The 20,112-nt window shown below is 33.6% G+C and overlaps 1 protein-coding gene across 1 annotated transcript in view; it reads right to left on the bottom strand.

Moving 5' to 3' along the window:
- The window catches only part of LOC130799325 (uncharacterized), a 31,259-nt gene extending 25,192 nt beyond the window's left edge, over positions 1-6,067 (bottom strand). The window contains exons 1-5 of the mRNA XM_057662428.1: positions 5,900-6,067; positions 4,679-4,795; positions 3,691-3,823; positions 2,682-2,725; positions 1,935-2,345 (exon numbers count right to left, since the gene is read on the bottom strand). Of these exons, the coding sequence (XP_057518411.1) occupies positions 1,935-2,345; positions 2,682-2,725; positions 3,691-3,823; positions 4,679-4,795; positions 5,900-6,067 (873 nt within the window). The remainder of the gene's footprint in view (positions 1-1,934; positions 2,346-2,681; positions 2,726-3,690; positions 3,824-4,678; positions 4,796-5,899) is intronic.
- Between the last annotated feature and the right edge of the window lie 14,045 nt (positions 6,068-20,112).

The raw sequence follows: 20,112 nt of genomic DNA, 5'->3' as shown, positions 1-20,112 counted from the left end.
ATAATAATAGTTCAAACTCTACAAAAAGTAAACGATAAGAACAAAACAGAACGAAGAGAATATGTTAAGTCGTGAATTTTGTTTTTACCCTTGTCTTCTTTCCTTAGCCTTCTCCATTTTCATCCATCTTCTTCTTCCATCCATCTTCTTCCCATAATAACCTTTTCATCAACAACCTACCCCCAAGTCATGGAGGACTTCTCTATGACTATACATGTTAGGATTTACATCCAGAAAATCATGACTTACTGTATTAAAGACTCTACCAAAAGGCAGAGTAAATACAAAATACAATTTATTATTGAAAACGATTGCCAAATACGTTACGATGCTAAGAACAAACAACAATGAATAAAATAAGTTTGACAATGTAATAAAAAAAACACAAAGATTTAAGGAGGTTCACCCAATGATGGCTACGTCCTCCGTGGTGTGTAGTTTATGTTTATATTATATCAAAAGAATACAAACAACACTTCAATATGAAGAATTACAATTGAGATAGAGATAACAAACAAGAAAGGCTATGTGTTTCGCTTAGGGGTTGTGTTTGATGTGTTTGATGTGTGAGTATGAGAGCTCTATTTATAGTACTAGGTACATGAATATGAATAGCTCACTTGAATACATAGTTAATATTGAATAATGAATACTCTGAAATAACTCTAGAAACTTGGAAGGTCAAAAATCAGCATCCCACGCATATCAGAGAGACTGCTCGACTGAACAAAGAGCTTGCTCGGGTCGAGCGGCTCGGTCGAGCGAGAAGTAGCAAAAACTGGAGCATTCTGACTGACCGCTCGACCCACCAAAAGGCTCGCTCGGTCGAGCGAATGGGTCGAGCGACCCTACAGCTTCCTCTGACAGAAACTTGATCGAGCATACTTAATCAAACCTTTACATATTCTTCATTAATCTTCATTAACACCCATAATTCTTCATGAATACTCCACACATAATTACACCCATTTAGTTACCAAAGTACCAAGAGTCACACTCATGAATTCACCCCATTTATGTGCACTCAAGTCACACATTAGTATACTACCACATTAGTATACTACCATTCATAACAATCTCCACCTTGACTTGAGTTCACCCAAGTCAAAACGTTCATCAATCCACTTCATAATAAAAAAACATACACACCTCAAAATGCCCTAAGAGGGCATTACTTCAAGCAAGGAGCTAAACCTACCAAGTCAACACATAATTCAAACTTGGTAGTAGGTAATGACTTTGTCATCATGTCGGCCGGATTTTCCGTAGTGTCAATCTTTTTCAACAACACCCTTTTGTGCTCAACTTCATCCCGGATGAAATTATACTTAATATCAATGTGTTTGGACCTTCTATGAAATGCGTTTTGATTCCTAGCCAAATGAATTGCACTTTGACTATCACAATGCACACTTACCTCACACACTTTATTGCACATCTCACCAACAAGACCTTTAAGCCACTTTGCCTCTTTGAATGACTCGGCCACGGCTATGTACTCCGCTTCGGTTGTTGAAAGGGCAACCACATCTTGCAAAGATGATTGCCAACTTATCGCCGAACCACCCAAAGTAAACACGAACCCACTTGTGGACTTTCTATTATCTAGATCACCACCATAATCCGAGTCACAAAACCCGGTTAGCTTGCGTGAATTCTTCCCATACATAAGACATACATTAGAAGTATTTTTTAAATACCTCAATAACCATTTTAGTGCCTCCCAATGTCCCTTCCCCGGATTAGACATATATCTACTCACCAAACTCACTGCATGAGCAATGTCGGGTCTAGAGCATACCATAGCATACATAACGCTACCAACGGCACTAGACACAACTATCATAACAACTATCACCAAGATCTTTCATATCAAATTCACTTGAAAGCAACTCTTTCAAGTTCTCCACCTTAAACAAAAAACTACATGCTACTAGCATGTCATCAACATATAAGAGCAAATATAATAAAGAACCATCTTCAAACTTCTTAAAATAGACACAACTATCATAAGAACTTCTAATAAAATCATGTGAAATCATAAAGGAATCAAACCTTTTATACCATTGCCTTGGAGATTGCTTCAACCCATACAATGACCTCTTCAATCTACACACATGATTTTCCTTACCGGCTACCTCAAAACCTTCCGGTTGCTTCATAAATATTTCTTCTTCAAGCTCACCGTGAAGAAAAGCCGTCTTTACATCCAATTGATGTAATTCCAAATCCTCCATCGCCACCAAAGCAAGCAATGCCCTTATAGAAGAGTGTTTCACCACCGGTGAGAAAACCTCATGAAAATCCACACCCTCAATTTGAGAGTATCCCTTTGCAACTACCCTTGCTTTGTAGATGGGAGGAATATCACTAGAAGGACCCTCCTTCCTCTTGAATATCCACTTGCACCCCACAATCTTCTTTTTCTTTGGTGCAACAACGATATCCCAAGTTCCATTCTTTGCAAGAGATTCCATCTCTTGCTTCATAGCAATCAACCATTTCCTTGAATCATTTGAGGCCATAGCCTCCTTGTACATACTTGGTTCATTTAACCCTTCGACTTCGCTAGCAATGTTGAGAGCATAAACAACATAATCACACTCTTCAATATACCTCCTTGGAGCCACGATCTTCCTTCTTTGCCTAGTTGTGGACAAAGGAGGAGACCTTTGTTGAACATCATCATCTTTCTCATCATCAACATTGGAAGATTCAACCTCCACTTGTGCATCATTATTTACATCATTATCAAAAGGTTTTTCAACATTAGATACAAGCATACTATTTTTATCAAAAACAACATCTCTAGAAACAATTATTTTCTTTGAATCATTACACCATACCCTATACCCTTTTACACCCACTCCATATCCCACAAAAATGCCTTTTCTAGCCCTTGGTTCTAACTTACCATTATTTACATGAATATAAGCTGGACAACCAAAGATCCTAAGACTAGAATAGTTTACCGGAGTGTTGTACCACACCTCTTTTGGCGACTTGAACTTCAAGGCGGTATTAGGTGAACGGTTGATCAAATAACATGCCCTAGCCACCGCTTCGGCCCAAAATTGCTTCCCTAAATTAGCTTGTTTTAGCATGCATCTAGCCCTTTCTAACAATTTTTTATTCATCCTCTCCGCTACACCATTTTGTTGAGGACGTCCTGCACAAGTTCTATGTCTAACAATGCCTTCATTAGAACAATATTTGAGAAATTTATTATCAACAAATTCAAGACCATTGTCGGTTCTTAAGGTCTTGATGCTCCTACCGGTTTTCTTTTCAATCATCTTCTTCCATTCCAAGAAGACATCAAACACTTCATTTTTATGTTTTATAAAATACACCAAACTTTCCTAGAGAAATCATCAATAAAGGTCAACATGTAGCTACAACCACTAAGGGAGGGCATTCTAGAAGGCCCCCACAAATCGGAATGGACATAATCTAAAATTCCCTTAGTGTTGTGAATGGCGGGTTTAAAACTAACTCTCCTGTGTTTCCCATAAACACAATGTTCACAAAAACCAAGGTTCCCAAATTTCTTCCCATCAAATAAACCTTGTTTAGAGAGTTCAAACATACCTCTTTCGCCCATGTGACCAAGCCTCAAATGCCAAAGTTTGGTGTCTTGATCGGACATTGTGCTTGTGGATACATTTGCCGAGCCAAGAATGGTTGAACCTTCAAGAGCATACAAACTACCATTCAACTTCCCCTTCATCACCACTAGTGAGCCATTGGCAACCTTCATAACTCCACCTTCACAAGTGATTTTACACCCGATTTTATCAAGAGTACCCAAAGATAATAGATTCTTTTTCAACCCCAGGACATACCTCACATCGGTTAAGGTCCTCACAATCCCATCAAACATTTTTATTCTAATGCTCCCAATCCCAACAACCTTACATGTAGTGTTGTTTCCCATGGTAACATTTCCCCCATCAACACTTTCATAAGTTTGGAAGAAAGTTTTGTTGGGAGTCATGTGGAATGTGCACCCCGAATCCAGAATCCACTCATCATTATCTTTGTACCCATGTGTGGCAACTAAAACATCACCATCATCACTATCATTCACATAACTAGCATTAGCATTGCTAGTTCCTTCCATAGCCTCTTCCTCAAGTTTTTTCTTTAACTTCCAACAATCCTTCTTGATGTGGCCCTTAAGCTTGCAATAGTTACAAGTTTTATTTTTATTTGGCCTCACGGACTTGGACCTCCCTTTACCCTTGTTTCCACTCCCACTAGTGGAACCTTTCTCTTTTGACCTCCCCCTTACAAACAAACCATCACTAGCATTGCTTGGTGACTTTTGTGACAATTGTGTATCAATGAGGTCCCTTTATGTTAAGGCACTCTTCACATCATCACTACTCAAATTATCTCTACCATAAAGTAGAGTTTCTCTAAAATTTTTATAAGAGGGGGGTAAAGAACATAAAAGGTAAATTGCCAAGTCTTCATCATCAAGCTTGACATCAATGTTTTGTAAATCCATAACAATGGAACAAAACTCATCTAAGTGAGGTTTTAAAGGTTTACCTTCCTCCAAGCGTAAGTCTTAGAGTCTACTCTTCAAGAGTAGCCTATTGGTAACACTCTTGGCCATATAGAGTGATTCCAATTTCTCCCATATACTTTTGGTTGTTGTTTCTTTAACAACCTCTCTTAGAACATCATTGGAAAGGCATAATTGAAGTGCCGATAATGCCTTAGTGTCTATCTCTTCCCATCTCGATGCGGATATTCCTTCCGGCATATTATCTACACCATCAATGGCCTTATGCACACCATTTTGAATCAAAATGGCTCTCATTTTGACTTGCCATAAGCCAAAGTTTACATTCCTATCAAACTTCTCAATGTCGAGCTTCATTGTAGTCATGATTTTCAAGTAATAATTTCTTAAAACACCGCAAAAACAACTTGGCTCTGATACCAATTGAAAAGGATCACCAAATACGTTACGATGCTAAGAACAAACAACAATGAATAAAATAAGTTTGACAATGTAACAAAAAAAACACAAAGATTTAAGGAGGTTCATCCAATGATGGCTACGTCCTCCGTGGTGTGTAGTTTATGTCTATATTATATCAAAAGAATACAAACAACACTTCAATATGAAGAATTACAATTGAGATAGAGATAACAAACAAGAAAGGCTATGTGTTTCGCTTAGGGATTGTGTTTGATGTGTTTGATGTGTGAGTATGAGAGCTCTATTTATAGTACTAGGTACATGAATATGAATAGCTCACTTGAATACATAGTTAATATTGAATAATGAATACTATGAAATAACTCTAGAAACTTGGAAGGTCAAAAATCAGCATCCCACGCATATCAGAGAGACTGCTCGACTGAACAAAGAGCTTGCTCGGGTCGAGCGGCTCGGTCGAGCGAGAAGTAGCAAAAACTGGAGCATTCTGACTGACCGCTCGACCCACCAAAAGGCTCGCTCGGTCGAGCGAATGGGTCGAGCGACCCTACAGCTTCCTCTAACAGAAACTTGATCGAGCATACTTAATCAAACCTTTACATATTCTTCATTAATCTTCATTAACACCCATAATTCTTCATGAATACTCCACACATAATTACACCCATTTAGTTACCAAAGTACCAAGAGTCACACTCATGAATTCACCCCATTTATGTGCACTCAAGTCACACATTAGTATACTACCACATTAGTATACTACCATTCATAACAATTATGATAGTAAAATCAGCATCCCTGTTTCTCAAGTTGATGCTTTGTGAATAATGTTTTGACCAATTATTTCCTCTCTTCCAAATCCTTTGAAAGTTGTTTGCTTGCAGCTTCGGCCTTTGAACTCCTATCAAGCAGCTTTGTGCGTTACCTTGATAAAATACCAACTTTATCAGCAAGGACTCTAATACAACCACGAAACTCAGAAGTTGCATCATCTTCAATGACGCTAGTAGCACTCGATAACACAATAAGAAATATGCTGAGTACTATTCTAGTACCACATCCAGACCTCATAAGTTCTTTACAAAATAAATCATCAACTAAAGCTATCATTATTTTTTATGTAACAGCCTCTGCTAACTACCACAAAGGAACATATAATACACAAATCAACAAAAGTACTCTCAAGATTCTACCAAAACACAATGACGACGATGATGGTGGTGGTGGTGGTGATGGTGAAGATAGATGAAAGAAGATGAATGGAAGAAGATGAATGAAAATGGACAAATTTTGAGGAAAGAAGACAAGGGTAAAAGCGAAATTTTACAACTTAACGTATAAAACTAACATTTTTTGGGCATTAATGTTATGACAGCTGACAATGTTATTTTGTGGAATTTTTTAAGATTTGCTACCGCAAAGCCTTTCGCAAAAATTCATTGCTACCGTGTAGAATATCCCTATAATAATAATAATAATAATAATAATAATAATAATAATAATAATAATAATAATAATGACCTAATACAACCCTTCCTAGAAGGTGGGTAACTTCTTCATACTGATGCTAAATTACAGTAGATTGAGATGTCTAACTATGATGTATCTGTTTTGTTTGATGCAGTGGATTTTCATTTTTCCAGACGATATAGCCCCAAGGTTGGATGGTTTTAATAGAAAATTTTACAAGGCCTTCTGGGACATTTTGGGGGAGGATGTTGTCCAAGCAGTCACTCATTTCCTCAACACAGGCAGGATGCCTAAAAACTTATTACACGACAAACTGGCAATTTATTAAAGAGGTGTGGGTAGCACTAAACTTTCCAACCCACTTCATCCATATTGTCATGACATGTATAACCTCCTCCAGCTACACCCTCATGCTAAACGGTAGTCCCATCCCTACTTTTCAAGCTAAAATAGGCTTACGCCAAGGAGATCCTTTGTCTCCATTTCTCTTTGAATCGAAATGGAATACTTATCTCGTATCCTTAGATGTATTGAAGGTCAATATGGGTTCCACCTGAGAAGCAGAAAGACTAAGTTATCCCACCTGTCTTGCTGATGATCTAATGCTATTGTGCAAGGGAGATGTGCCTTCTGTGCGGGTTCTCCAGCAATGCATTCAAGCCTTTTCTAATGCCTCAGGGCTCTAGGCCAATGCTTCAAAATTTGCAATCTACACAGCAGGGATAAATCCTACCAACCAAGCCGCCATTGGAACTCTCACTCACTTCCCCTTTTGTTCCCTTCTGTTCAGGTATTTGGGCATTCCTCTTTGTTTTAAGAGATTATCTATTGTTGAATGTGAACAGCTTGTAGACACGATGACTAGCAGAATTAGAGTTTGACAAGCCAAAAACCTTTCGTACGCTGCTACACTTCAGCTTATAAATTCAGTCTTGATGGGTATCTCTTCTTACTGATGCCAGATATTTATCCTCCCAAGAAAGTTATCAATTGCATTAATGTCATTTGTAGATCCTTTTATGGTTTGGTATTGGTGATTCTCATAAGCCCGATCATGTGAACTAAAAACAAGTCCGTAAACCTAAAAATTATTGTGGCCTTTGTATTAAAGATATCTCAACTTGGAATCAAGCAGTTGTTGGCAAAATCACATGGCATATTTAGATGATGAAAGATTCATTGTTGGTGACATGGGTTCACGGTGTATATACAAAAGGGGGAAAATGGGCTTTATTTAACGCCCCTAGCACTGCGAGTTGGACCATGCGAAAACTTTGCAATATTAAGGACACCTGGAAGCAGTGGATCTTTAAGGATGCCTACTCAATCAAATAGGCCTATATAGATACCTTCAAAATACAACGGAGGTAAACTGGAGAAAGTTGGTCTAGAATCGTGTTTCTATCCCATGAGCTAAATTTTGCTGCTGACTCATGGCATTGGGGAAACTCAAAACCAAAGACAAGCTTCATAGCATAGGAGTGACGCTAGACAACTTATGCCCGCTTTACGTGAAGCAAAGGAAAATGTTCAACACCTCTACTTCGATTGCCCCTTCAGTAAAAAAATGCTTAGACTGTATTGAGAACTGGGTGGGCATCAGAGTTAAATCCATTGCCAAGATGGACTTCCGAAAACACAAGCTTAAGAGAATACAACACATTATGAGTGCTATATACACTTCTACCATATATGCAATCTGGAAATGCAGGAACACAGCTGTATGGGAAACTTTAATTCAAGACCCGCACTCTGTTACACTGAAAATTCGGGAAGAAATAGAGCTTCGCCTTAGAGTCCTGCACATTCCAAACTCTGTACTTGACACTGCTCCTACAGTCTGAAAGTCTTGCTACCAGATCAGAAGCCAACATATCAACTACTACCTATTCTGTTCTGACGCTACTACAGCCTCCTGATCTGCACCACTACCTGGTCTGTCTGGATGCAGTTCTGGGTATGTTATTGGTACTGGTGGCACAAGTGCAGGTGCTACTCTCATGTTGTTCCTATGGTCCAGATTATGTTTGTGCTAACCTTGTTGACTCACCGCTAAAGATAAGTTTCTTCATTCGTTTCCCTAAGTGGGCTTAAATTATGGGTGTTGTTAAACTTCGCCATCTCTTTTTATTTTATCGTCACCCCTTCCTTAAGAAAATTACAAATTTGTCCCTGATTTTTAAAAAATTACAATTTTGCCATTCATTTCAATTTTCTTATTTATAGTAATAATAACATTAATAATAATAATAATAATAATAATAATAATAATAATAATAATATTAATAATAATAATAATAATAATAATAATAATAATAATAATAACAATAACAACAATAATAATAATAATTAACTTTTTTATATTCTTTAAAAAAATATAAATAAAATTAATAATAATAACAGTAATAATAATAATAATAATAATAACAAAAATAATAAAATTAAAAATAATAATAATTATTCAAAAACAAAAAAAAAAGAAATGGGAGTCGCCCAGAACCGGGCAATTGGACTCCGGTTCAATCGCCAGACAACTGGCGATTGAACCGGGGTCCAATCGCCCGGTTCTGGGCGCTCCCATTTCTTTTCTTTTTTTTTTGTTTTTTCTTTTTGGAAAATTTAAATAATAATAATAATAGGAGTAAATCTTAACGTTAATGTATGGGAGACTGAGCGCATCTTAACGTTAATGTATTTTCAATGCTAATAGGAGTAAATCTTTGAATGCCCTTTATTAAGGCTTATTATTAATAAATGTAATGGGAACCACCAATTCATAATTAATGTCATGGAAACCACCAATTGTTGTTGTTATTAATGTTATTATTATTATTATTATTATTATTATTATTATTATTATTATTATTATTATTATTATTTAAATGTTCCAAAAAGAAAAAAAAAAGAAATGGGAGTCGCCAGAACCGGGCGATGGACCCCGGTTCAATTGCCAGTTTTCTGGCGGTTGAACCGGGGTCCAATCGCCCGGTTCTGGGCGACTCCAATTTTTTTTCTTTTTGAATAATTATTGTTATTTTTAATTTTATTATTATTATTATTATTATTATTATTATTATTATTATTATTATTATTATTATTACTGTTATTATTATTAATTTTATTTATATTTTTTTAAAGAATATAAAAAAGTTAATTATTATTATTATTGTTATTGATATAATAATAATAATAATAATAATAATAATAATAATAATTATTATTATTATTATTATTATTATTATTATTATTAATATTATTATTATTATTATTATTATTATTATTATATATAAGAAATTTGAAATGAATGGCAAATTTGTAATTTTTTAAAAATCAGGGGCAAATTCATAATTTCATTTGGAGGGGTGGCGATAAAATGAAAAGGGTGGCGATATTTAAGGATCGGGTAAATTATAACATCATCTTTTTGCTTTTTGAAGTTGTATGCTATTGTCGTGTCTTGATTTCGTATGTAAGGCTAGGTTTTTTGTCTACTTGTCGATGTATAGGCTTTTTGATTGTATAGCTTCTCTTGTCGTATATGGCAATTCAGATTGCTTGGTTGCTCTCTATGAAAACGACGATGTATTAGAGTTCGAACAATGTGTTTCAAACTCCAATATTACCAAGATCGAGTGTATGAGGTTTTGTGACAAACAAATTACGCTATCAATAATATCGATGTTTATTGGAGAAAATAAAGCAATACAATGACACAAAGATTTAACGAGATTCACCCAACTAAGGCTACGTCCTCCGGTGTGTAGTATCTCTTATATTATCAAAAGGAGTTCAAAGAACTCTCAAATATGGAGAATTACAATAGAGAAGAGATATAGGCTAGTGTATGGCTTGGGGTGTATTTTGTGGATAATTCACCTTGTGAGTATGAGAGCTCTATATATAGTACTAGATACAAGAATATCAATAGCTCTCCTGAATACAACATTAATATAGTTAATGAATAATATGAAATAACTCCAAGAGCTTGAAAGGTCGAAAAACAGCATCCCATGCACATCAGAGGATCCGCTCGACCGGATCAGAGAGCCCGCTCGGTCGAGCGAGTATCAGCTGCATTCTGGAGCATTCTGTCTGACCGCTTGACCCAACCTGGAGCTCGCTCGGTCGAGCGAGCTGGTCGAGCGGCTGTTCAAAGGCTTCTAACAGTATTGCTCGACTTTACATTGTAGAGCATCTTAAACAAACCTTTCCAGTTCTTCATTAAGTCCCATAACTCTCACACTTCATTACCTTATTAATCCATACTTAATCACCATCATAAACCACAATAATCAACTTAATACACCAACTTAACATATTCATGAGATTTCATCCCAAAGGTCACACATGAATGCACCTCATCAAATGTGCACTCAAGTCACACCAATCAAAACAATCTCCACCTTGACTTGAGTTCACCCAAGTCAATAGAATTCTCTAATTCACTCCAACATAACTTAACAACTTACACAACAACATACTCAAAATAAAAACAACACATGTGCATAAACATAGCACATGCACTAAACATGCCCTCATAGGGCTCACAAGAGTATGCTTTTAATTACCAATCAAGTCCATACATCCCATGGACTCATTGGGATATGTTGAAATTATTCTCAAACTGTCCTTAAAAGAAGTATCAATTTCATTTTCATGCTCGGTTGAAGTAGTGGACACACAAGCCGAACTAATTAAGGTTGAACCCAAAAGCATATACACGCCATCATTAATGGATCCTTTCAAGAACAAATTAGGAACCTTGCCAACCTTCAACACTCCACCTTCACCAATGCACCTCAAACCTTCTTTATCCAGAATACTAACGGAAATTATGTTTTTATTCATACCTGGAACATGAAGGACTCCGGTCAATGTTCTTTCAACACCATCAAACATAACAATTTTAACATCTCCAATACCAACTATCGGACAACTAGCCTCATTGCCCATAGTGACTTTCCTTCCATCAACCTTTTGATAAGTTGAGAAGAACCTAGAGTTAAAAGTTATGTGTCTAGAACATCCCGAATCCAAAATCCAAGAATTACCACCCTTATATTCACTAGTAACGACAAGAGCATCAACATCATATATCTCATCTTCAACATAGCTAGCTTCGGCGGAGCTATCTCTTGCGGATTTGCTTTCATTTGATTGTTTGGCTCTTAATTTCCAATAATCTTTCTTGAAGTGGCCCTTCTTCTTACAAAAATTGCAAGTCATGCTTCTTTTATTCCTACTCGACTCTTTAACAAATAAAGCATCATTGGAAACTCTTGACTCCTTTTGAGCAAATTGAGAATCAATAAGGTCCTTTTGAGTCAAGGCCTTTCTAACATCCTCACTACTCAAAGTGTCTCTTCCATATAACAAGGTTTCCCTAAAATGCTTATATTAAGACGGTACAGAAACTAACAAAAGAATAGCCAAATCCTCATCATCCACTTTTACATCAATATTTTGCAAATCCATAACTATTGAGTAAAATTCATCAAGGTGCGGTTTCATGGGCTTCTCTTCTTGCAATCTGAGATCATACAAACGACTCTTTAACAAAAGTCGATTGGTAACACTCTTTTTCATATAGAGTGACTCCAATTTATCCCAAATGCCTTTTGAAGTTTCCTCCTTTACAACTTCTCTCAAAACTTCATTAGAGAGACAAAGTTGTATGGCAGATAGAGCCTTCGCATCCATATCTTCCCATCTCGCCTCACTTATGCCTTCGGGTCTCTTCTCCACACCATCTAGTGCTTTATGCACTCCATTTTGTATCAAAATTGCTTTCATTTTGACTTGCCATAAGCCAAAGTTCACATTCCTATCAAACTTCTCAATATCAAGTTTCATTGTAGCCATGTTTCACCAATATAACCTCTAAAACACGATAATAACAACTTGGCTCTGATACCAATTGAAAACGACGATGTATTAGAGTTCGAACAATGTGTTTCAAACTCCAATATTACCAAGATCAAGTGTATGAGGTTTTGTGACAAACAAATTACGCTATCAATAATATCGATGTTTGTAGGAGAAAATAAAGTAATAAAATGACACAAAGATTTAACGAGGTTCACCCAACTAAGGCTACGTCCTCCGGTGTGTAGTATCTCTTATATTATCAAAAAGAGTTTAAAGAACTCTCAAATATGGAGAATTACAATAGAGAAGAGATATAGGCTAGTGTATGGCTTGGGGTGTTCATCTTGTGAGTATGAGAGCTCTATATATAGTACTAGATACAAGAATATCAATAGCTCTCCTAAATACTACATTAATATAGATAATGAATAATATGAAATAACTCCAAGAACTTGAAAGTTCGAAAAACAGCATCCCATGCACATCAGAGGATCCGCTCGACCGGATCAGAGAGCTTGCTCGGTCGAGCGGCTCGGTCGAGCGAATATCAGCTACATTCTGGAGCATTCTGTCTGACCGCTCGACCCAACCTGGAGCTCGCTCGGTCGAGCGAGCTGGTCGAGCGGCTCTTCAGAGGCTTCTGACAGTATTGCTCGACTTTACATTGTAGAGCATCTTGAATCAACCTTTCCACTTCTTCATTAAGTCCTATAATTCTCACACTTCATTACCTTATTAATCCATACTTAATCACCATCATAAATCACAATAATCAACTTAATACACCAACTTAACACATTCATGGGATTCCATCCCAAAGGTCACACATGAATGCACCTCATCAAATGTGCACTCAAGTCACACCAATCACAACACTCTACTTCAATGCGCATCAAGAGTAGCGCGAGGAAACCCTTCATAGAAGATGGATCTCGTTTCCAAACAAATGCAATTAAGGTAGAGCAAGTTTCCTTGTCTTAGGTTGTATAATAATGAAATTTTTTTGCTAAAAAAATATATAATTTAAAAAAAAGATAAATAATAATAATAATAATAATAATAATAATAATAATAATAATAATAATAATAATATTATTATTATTATTATTATTATTATTATTATTATCATTATTATTATTATTATTATTATTATTATTATTATTATTATTATTATTATCATTATTATTATTATTATTATTATTATTGACTAAAATTTTATAATAACATTGACTATATGAAACTAAATTAAATAAAATTAGAGACCAAACTAACCAGATCAGATAAGATCAAAACTTAATTCAGATCATATCAGAAGACGAAAAGAACATGCCTTTAATTTGAAATACTAGATAAAGGAATCAAAATCTCAAAAAAAAAATCACTTTATAATATGAACAAAAAATTTGCTTAGCTTAGATTATTTTTCAAGTCTAATTAAAGCTAAAAAAACAATCAGTAGCTTTAATACAATAGTTTGTGCATATTGGTTGTGTTTTCAACTCTTGAAATGTTCTCATAGATTTAACAGTTTTTAACAGCTAGTTAACCGTGTGAAATACCAAATCATTAAAACATTTGAATTCAAAACAAGTAACAACTTTCTTAAAAATTTCCTGCGGTTTGAAATTTGAACTTGAAACAACTTCTAAAAAAAATCTTATGATTATTTGAATATTCAACTTCAACTTGATTTATTCATGTCTACTAAAATCGGTTTGCACCAATGTATATATATAGTAAATTCGCCTAATTTATCCGTCTATTATCGCCAGTTTAAAATACTTAATAATCATGCGTGCTACTTTACCTAAATTATAAAATTAAACACATAAAATTCATTGTCTGTAATACAAAATATAAGTTTGAGCAAAATAATACAAAGTCCATATTACATATTACAAAATCTTAAAGTTAAAAACATACTAAATTAAATATTAATCGAGAGTTGTGATGCTTGTTTTAATTTCAAAAATTCCCTCTCTTACACAACTAATTTAATCTAATTAATTTACTAACCCTAATTACCCCTTAAACATTCCCTCCCTTTTAAATCTAACCCCCTCCTCATTCCCATAACTGCCCTAAATAAACCCTAAGTTTCGATGCTATGTTCATTTCCCTACTGTGTCTTCATCTTCATCCCTAAGTATGAAGATCTTCATCTTCCTCCTCCACGCACCTAAGTAAAATCCTAGAATTTTTCGACCCTCATTCTGGGTTTTAGTTTTCTTCATCAGTATTTCCCCTTTCTCTCTCCTCTCATTTCTTGTGTTCAATATTGAGATTTGGGTTCTTTGTACATCTAGGACGATTATGGAGTCACCAAGTTCTTGTCTTTCTTGGTTGTCTTCATCTAAAGATAGTGATTTCGTGGGTCCTCTTATTTCTTAGTTTGACTAATACAACTATGTTCCTCCATCTCCTAGTATCTATGTCAAAACCGATCCTAACTGGGGAATGGAATTAAATTCAGAAGATGAAGAAATTAAGGGTTTGTTCAATTTACAACTAGATCTACAAGATCTTTATCTTGAAGACTCGTTCCCTTCTTCAAATGAAGAATCACTCGATGATGATGATTTAAAGTTTGATTTTGATGTTGAAGGACCTTTCTCTCGTATGGATATATCTTTCCTTTCTGACTTATGATGATTTCGTTTATGTGTTGTTTAATGGTATGCATGTTTGTAATCTGTGATGATGTTAACATTGTGTTTTTCTTTGTCAACCCTATGATATTTTGTTTGAGGGTAAAAAGTTGATTTATAGCTACAATAAACCCTAAAAATGCGACTCTTGCCACCAATCTAGGGTTTTCAGTTCATAAACCACCAAACGTCATGTTTAGGAGGCTATGTTCTCACTAGATTTAGGAGGCAAGTTATGTGATTTATGGATTCTTTGTGATGAGAACAATTTGTTCTTTGAGATCAACTCTTTAGATTTTGTGTTAAAGCCATCAATAAATTTGTGCAAGCTTCCTTTTCCATTAAAATGTTTATGGTAAAACAACATGATGATTCTGTTGCTACATGATGTTTACACCTAACATTTTCTTAACCTAGTTTTCCCAAAAGTGAGTATAACAAGTAACCCAAAAGTATGCTCATATTTGTGATATGTGCGTTGTTGTTCCTTTTAATATGAAATAGTATTGATGGTGCTATTGTTGATTATGCAACTGTTGTTGGTTTCATCTGTTGTTTGTGTTGTTGTTGTATTTGTTGTTGGTGCTTGTTCTGTTAGTTGTGGTTGATGAAAAAATTGTTCATCATTAACTCCCAAGTAAAATAAGATGACTTCAAAAGTGCTACTTTCCACCTTTGTGTCCAAATAATGCAGTGCCTCAAAAATAATTTTCTTTCTTACACCTAAACAATGTGGAAGTCTCCCTTTCCTTGCCAATTTTGTCTTGTTCATATATGGAATGTGATAAGCTATACCACCCAATTTTTAATCACCTCAATTTTATATGCTTGTAAAGTGATCCATACAAACTTTAATACATTTGGTTGTAAAGCCTCACAAGCAGCATTTACTGCCTTAACCAATTGTGAATAAATATAGGCTGGTTTTTTATGATAGAATGCTTGTGTAGACTTAAAAAATCCTAAATCTACCACATTCATGTCTAGAGAATTAGGAGGTTGTTGCACTAATTAAAACTAAATCCATCTATTGCTGCGGCCAATCTAAACACTATATCATCATCTAAAATGTGTGGCTTAGCATAGTCTTGTTGAATGTATATAGTTTTGCTTGATCCTGCTGGCCATTTGCTTCTAATAGCTGGTAGTATCTTGTGCACAATCATATCCCTTGTGTGATTTTTAGTGATTGACTGTATGGGTTGGTCTTTGTCTCTCCTCTCTTCCTATTCTTTAAGCTCCTTGAGTTGGTACCTGAGATGTAAAAGGAAAGATTTCTATCTTTCCATCAAACATCAGTTGACCATGATTTGAAAATATTGGTCTAGCCACTGCATACATATACATGATTTTAGGCACATATCTTTTTGACTAAATTTCTCTATGTGACTTTACCTCCCCAGGTTGGAGATAATACGTTTGTTGTGTCTTTGTGAAGTAAAATAACTTCTCATTTATGTTAACTATGTTTGACATGTCTTTAAACTTAAAATTGTTTGTTTCCTCATCTAAAATACAACTTGTGAGACAAAAAGTTAACCTCTCAAGTTTATTTTTTTCATCAAGCAACGATTTAATTGCATTGGTTTGCTTTCGAATGAATTTCTTCTTTTTCCATCTGCATATTGTGCATTAACTAATCCCCATGATCTTCGCAATTGTTGTTTGACTTGTCTTTTTGGCCTTTTCAAGTCCCTTGATGTAAAAGTCCGGTTAAAGTGAACCAGATATTCACATGTAATATGAATTCCGAATTACACGTCATATTTAAGTTAAATCGTTCTTAAGATCGATGACGTTCTAGTGATAAAAAAATATGTAATAAAAAAAAACGATAAAATAAATCAGCGGAAGTCTTTAATCACCATATGTTACCATACTTTAATCACAATAATAAAATCAATCACACATACAACAAATTCATAGATTAATATAAGCACATTACAAAAATCCATCATCAAACTAAATCATGAACCAAACATAAGTAATCATTAAATTAGAATGTTCACAACCACCATCAAATTTACTTTCTTTTTCTATGTATGAAAATTAAAGTCATAAACATTATTCTTCTAGCAAATTGAAATTTTTCTAAAGAATCATAAGTTATGATGACTAAAAAAAATAAATAAATGTACGTACACAATTCTTCTAACAAATTGAGATTTTATTAAAGAATCATTATTTTATAAAAACCTCATTAACTAAAAGTATGAACACAATACTTGTAACAAATTGAATTTTGTTAAAGAATTATAAATTCATGAAAAACTACATAAAATAAAACATAAACATAATTCCTTCTAACGAATTGAATTTTTTTTAAAGGAATGTGAATTCATAGATATTATACAAATAGAAGATATGAAAATAATTCTTCAAACAAATTAAATTTTGTTAAAAAATTATAAATTCATGAAAAACTATATAAAATTAAACATAACATGATTCCTTCTAACAAATTCAAATTTGGTTAAAGGAACATGAATTCATAAATATTATACAAATCTATAATCTATCTATAATCTATAACTATTACTAAAACAAAACATTCTTGATATCATCACTTTTTTAAATTGCTTACGTGTCACTTTCTCATTAAAAATTTTCTTTCTAAAATTCAATGATGATGTCATTGTTATTATGATTAATGTTTATATTTTTGACTTTTCAATTTTCTAATTATGACTATAATATTATTTATATTGATTGTTTTTTACTTTTTAGTTCACATCATTTAATGTATTACAAATACATATATTTTATTTTATTTTTTTCAATTTTTTGTACTATCTTTATAATGTTATTTTAAATGAGTATATGTTTAAAGATGGATAAAATATTTTAAATGAGTATATGTTTAAAGATGGATAAAATATAAAGCCGTAAATTTAATTTTTTATTTATACAAATATGTCAAAAATTTAACAAAGTCATACATCGCACGGGCATTATCTAGTAGAATGTATGAAAATAATTCTTCAAACAAATTGAATTTTGATAAAGAATTATGAATCATCAAAAATAAATAAAATAACGCTATAAACTAAATTGTTTTAACAAATTAAAATTTTACAAAAAAGAATAATGAATTAAAAACTTACTATTTAAAGAAAAAGGATTGATATAGAGCAATTGATCACCCAAAAGCCACTCAAGAATTTTTCTCACATTTTCTTTGTTTTTGTTCTTCTTAGTCGAAACTCTCAAGGAATTTTTTAGAGTAACTTTCTGAATTATTTCTTGCTCACTCTTAGGCAAGATTCAATACTAATTCAAATCAAGGAGTAAATAGCTTAAATGCCTTGGTTAATTGCCATTAACTTGCAATTAGGGAGAGGTTACAAGATTTCTCCATAAGCCCCAAGTGACCGGCGAAGACCCCTCAAATTACCCATCTTTTATTTATTTTTTTTTTAATTAAATTAATTAATTTATTGTTCAGTTTCATTGATAAACGCAAAAGTCGTTACACAATAAACTTGTTACACAATAACTTACTCCGCAACGCACGCACAACAAAGATATTATTCAAAAATTATTTAAGATATTTAATCGACTAATTTATTTATTTATAATTATTTTATAAAATCGATATTTTAACGAAGTTGTAACATTCGTTTTCTTTTTTTAAAATAATAATAATAATAATAATAATAATAATAATAAATAAATTTCAGAAATTTTAAAAATAATAAATAAATAAATAAATAAATAACTCCGCATTAACAAATAATTTCTCACTTCTCCCTCTAAATCTTATAACTAACCTCACTTACCTATTATAAATTAAATCAATTACCCTTAATTCATTCACATTATTACTCACACTTTCTTTTTCTCCTATAAACTACTTCCTCCATCCTCCAATTGCTTAAAATTTAATCAAGAAAAGGCAAGATTTTGATATTAAAGGTATGTAATTTCATCTCTTTATAATATTGTTCTACCAATTTCAATCCAAATTACATATTTTGTATTTGATAAAAAAAAATTATTTCTGACCTTAATTTTCCGGCGATACGGCAGTTATCGGGATACCACTAGCGTGCGATGGCGGCCACCGGAGCCACCGCCGGCACCTTCTCCTTCTTCCTTTTCCCTTTCTCCTTCTCTCTCTTCCTTCCCTTTCTTCTTTCTTTTTCGTCGGTATCCAGGACAAAATCCACCTTTCTCTTTTTTTTATAATAATTATGATTTCTTTTTTTTTCTTTTCTTCTATTTTAACTCTTACAATTTTAAATTATATGTTTAAAATTATTCTTTTAAATAAAGTATATAAAAGGAAAAGGAGTCTTTTAATTTATTTATTTCGATGGGTTGATCGGGGTATTAAATTGAGATATATTATTTTCTCGTGTAGACAGCGGATTCATAGACAGAGATTATTAGGAGCGTACGTTGTCTAGCATCGCGTGACAAGGTAATTCTGAATGTCCATCTAATTAGAACTATCCCGTTAGTATTATGTGCTAAGTGATGATTAATGTGTTTAAATAGGATGCATGATTTCATATGACATTATTTTATATGATGTTATGTTTTATATATTCTCAAATTATATTTTACTATTATTTTTGTCAAACTTGAATTTATAATTACTATTTTAATAAAATTTAAATTAATAACGTAATTAGATACGGTTTAATTTGAAAGAGAAATATTTTATAATGGTGATTTGGAAAATGAGATTTCAGTTAGATATTCCGAAGATATATATATTTATTGGGAAAATTTATGATTATAAAATAAAATGTATAATGTATGTTTGATTATATGTTTGTGTGCACGCGACAAATTATTAAAAAATATTAAATCACGTAAAGTGTAACACGAGGGAAATGAAGCTCTTATATTTGTTGTAATCCAAGTATAAGGGTGATGAACAGGTTGTCATATTTAGTTAGTATAGCTGCCGACAGGTATTATTATTTCTGATACTTGATAAGATGTTTGTTCTTCCTTCTATTTGTTGTGATCCAAGTAGAAGGGGTGTGCACACTAGGGTTCCGTGAGACTATTCTGCTGGCCTTGAATAATTTTTGGGTGACAACCTCTTGATGAAGTAGGTATAGGGGTAAAGCCTCAGCCTACTGGCGTTCTTGTTCCCTCAAATTAAAAAAATTTGATTATGTGTTTGTCATTATTAAATATCAAGTTAATAAATTG

Source organism: Amaranthus tricolor, chromosome 14, assembly GCF_026212465.1.
Source record: "Amaranthus tricolor cultivar Red isolate AtriRed21 chromosome 14, ASM2621246v1, whole genome shotgun sequence".
Taxonomy (NCBI): Eukaryota; Viridiplantae; Streptophyta; class Magnoliopsida; order Caryophyllales; family Amaranthaceae; genus Amaranthus; species Amaranthus tricolor.
The sequence above is the reverse complement of the archived record's forward strand: the minus strand, read 5'-3'. Positions and strand labels throughout refer to the sequence as shown.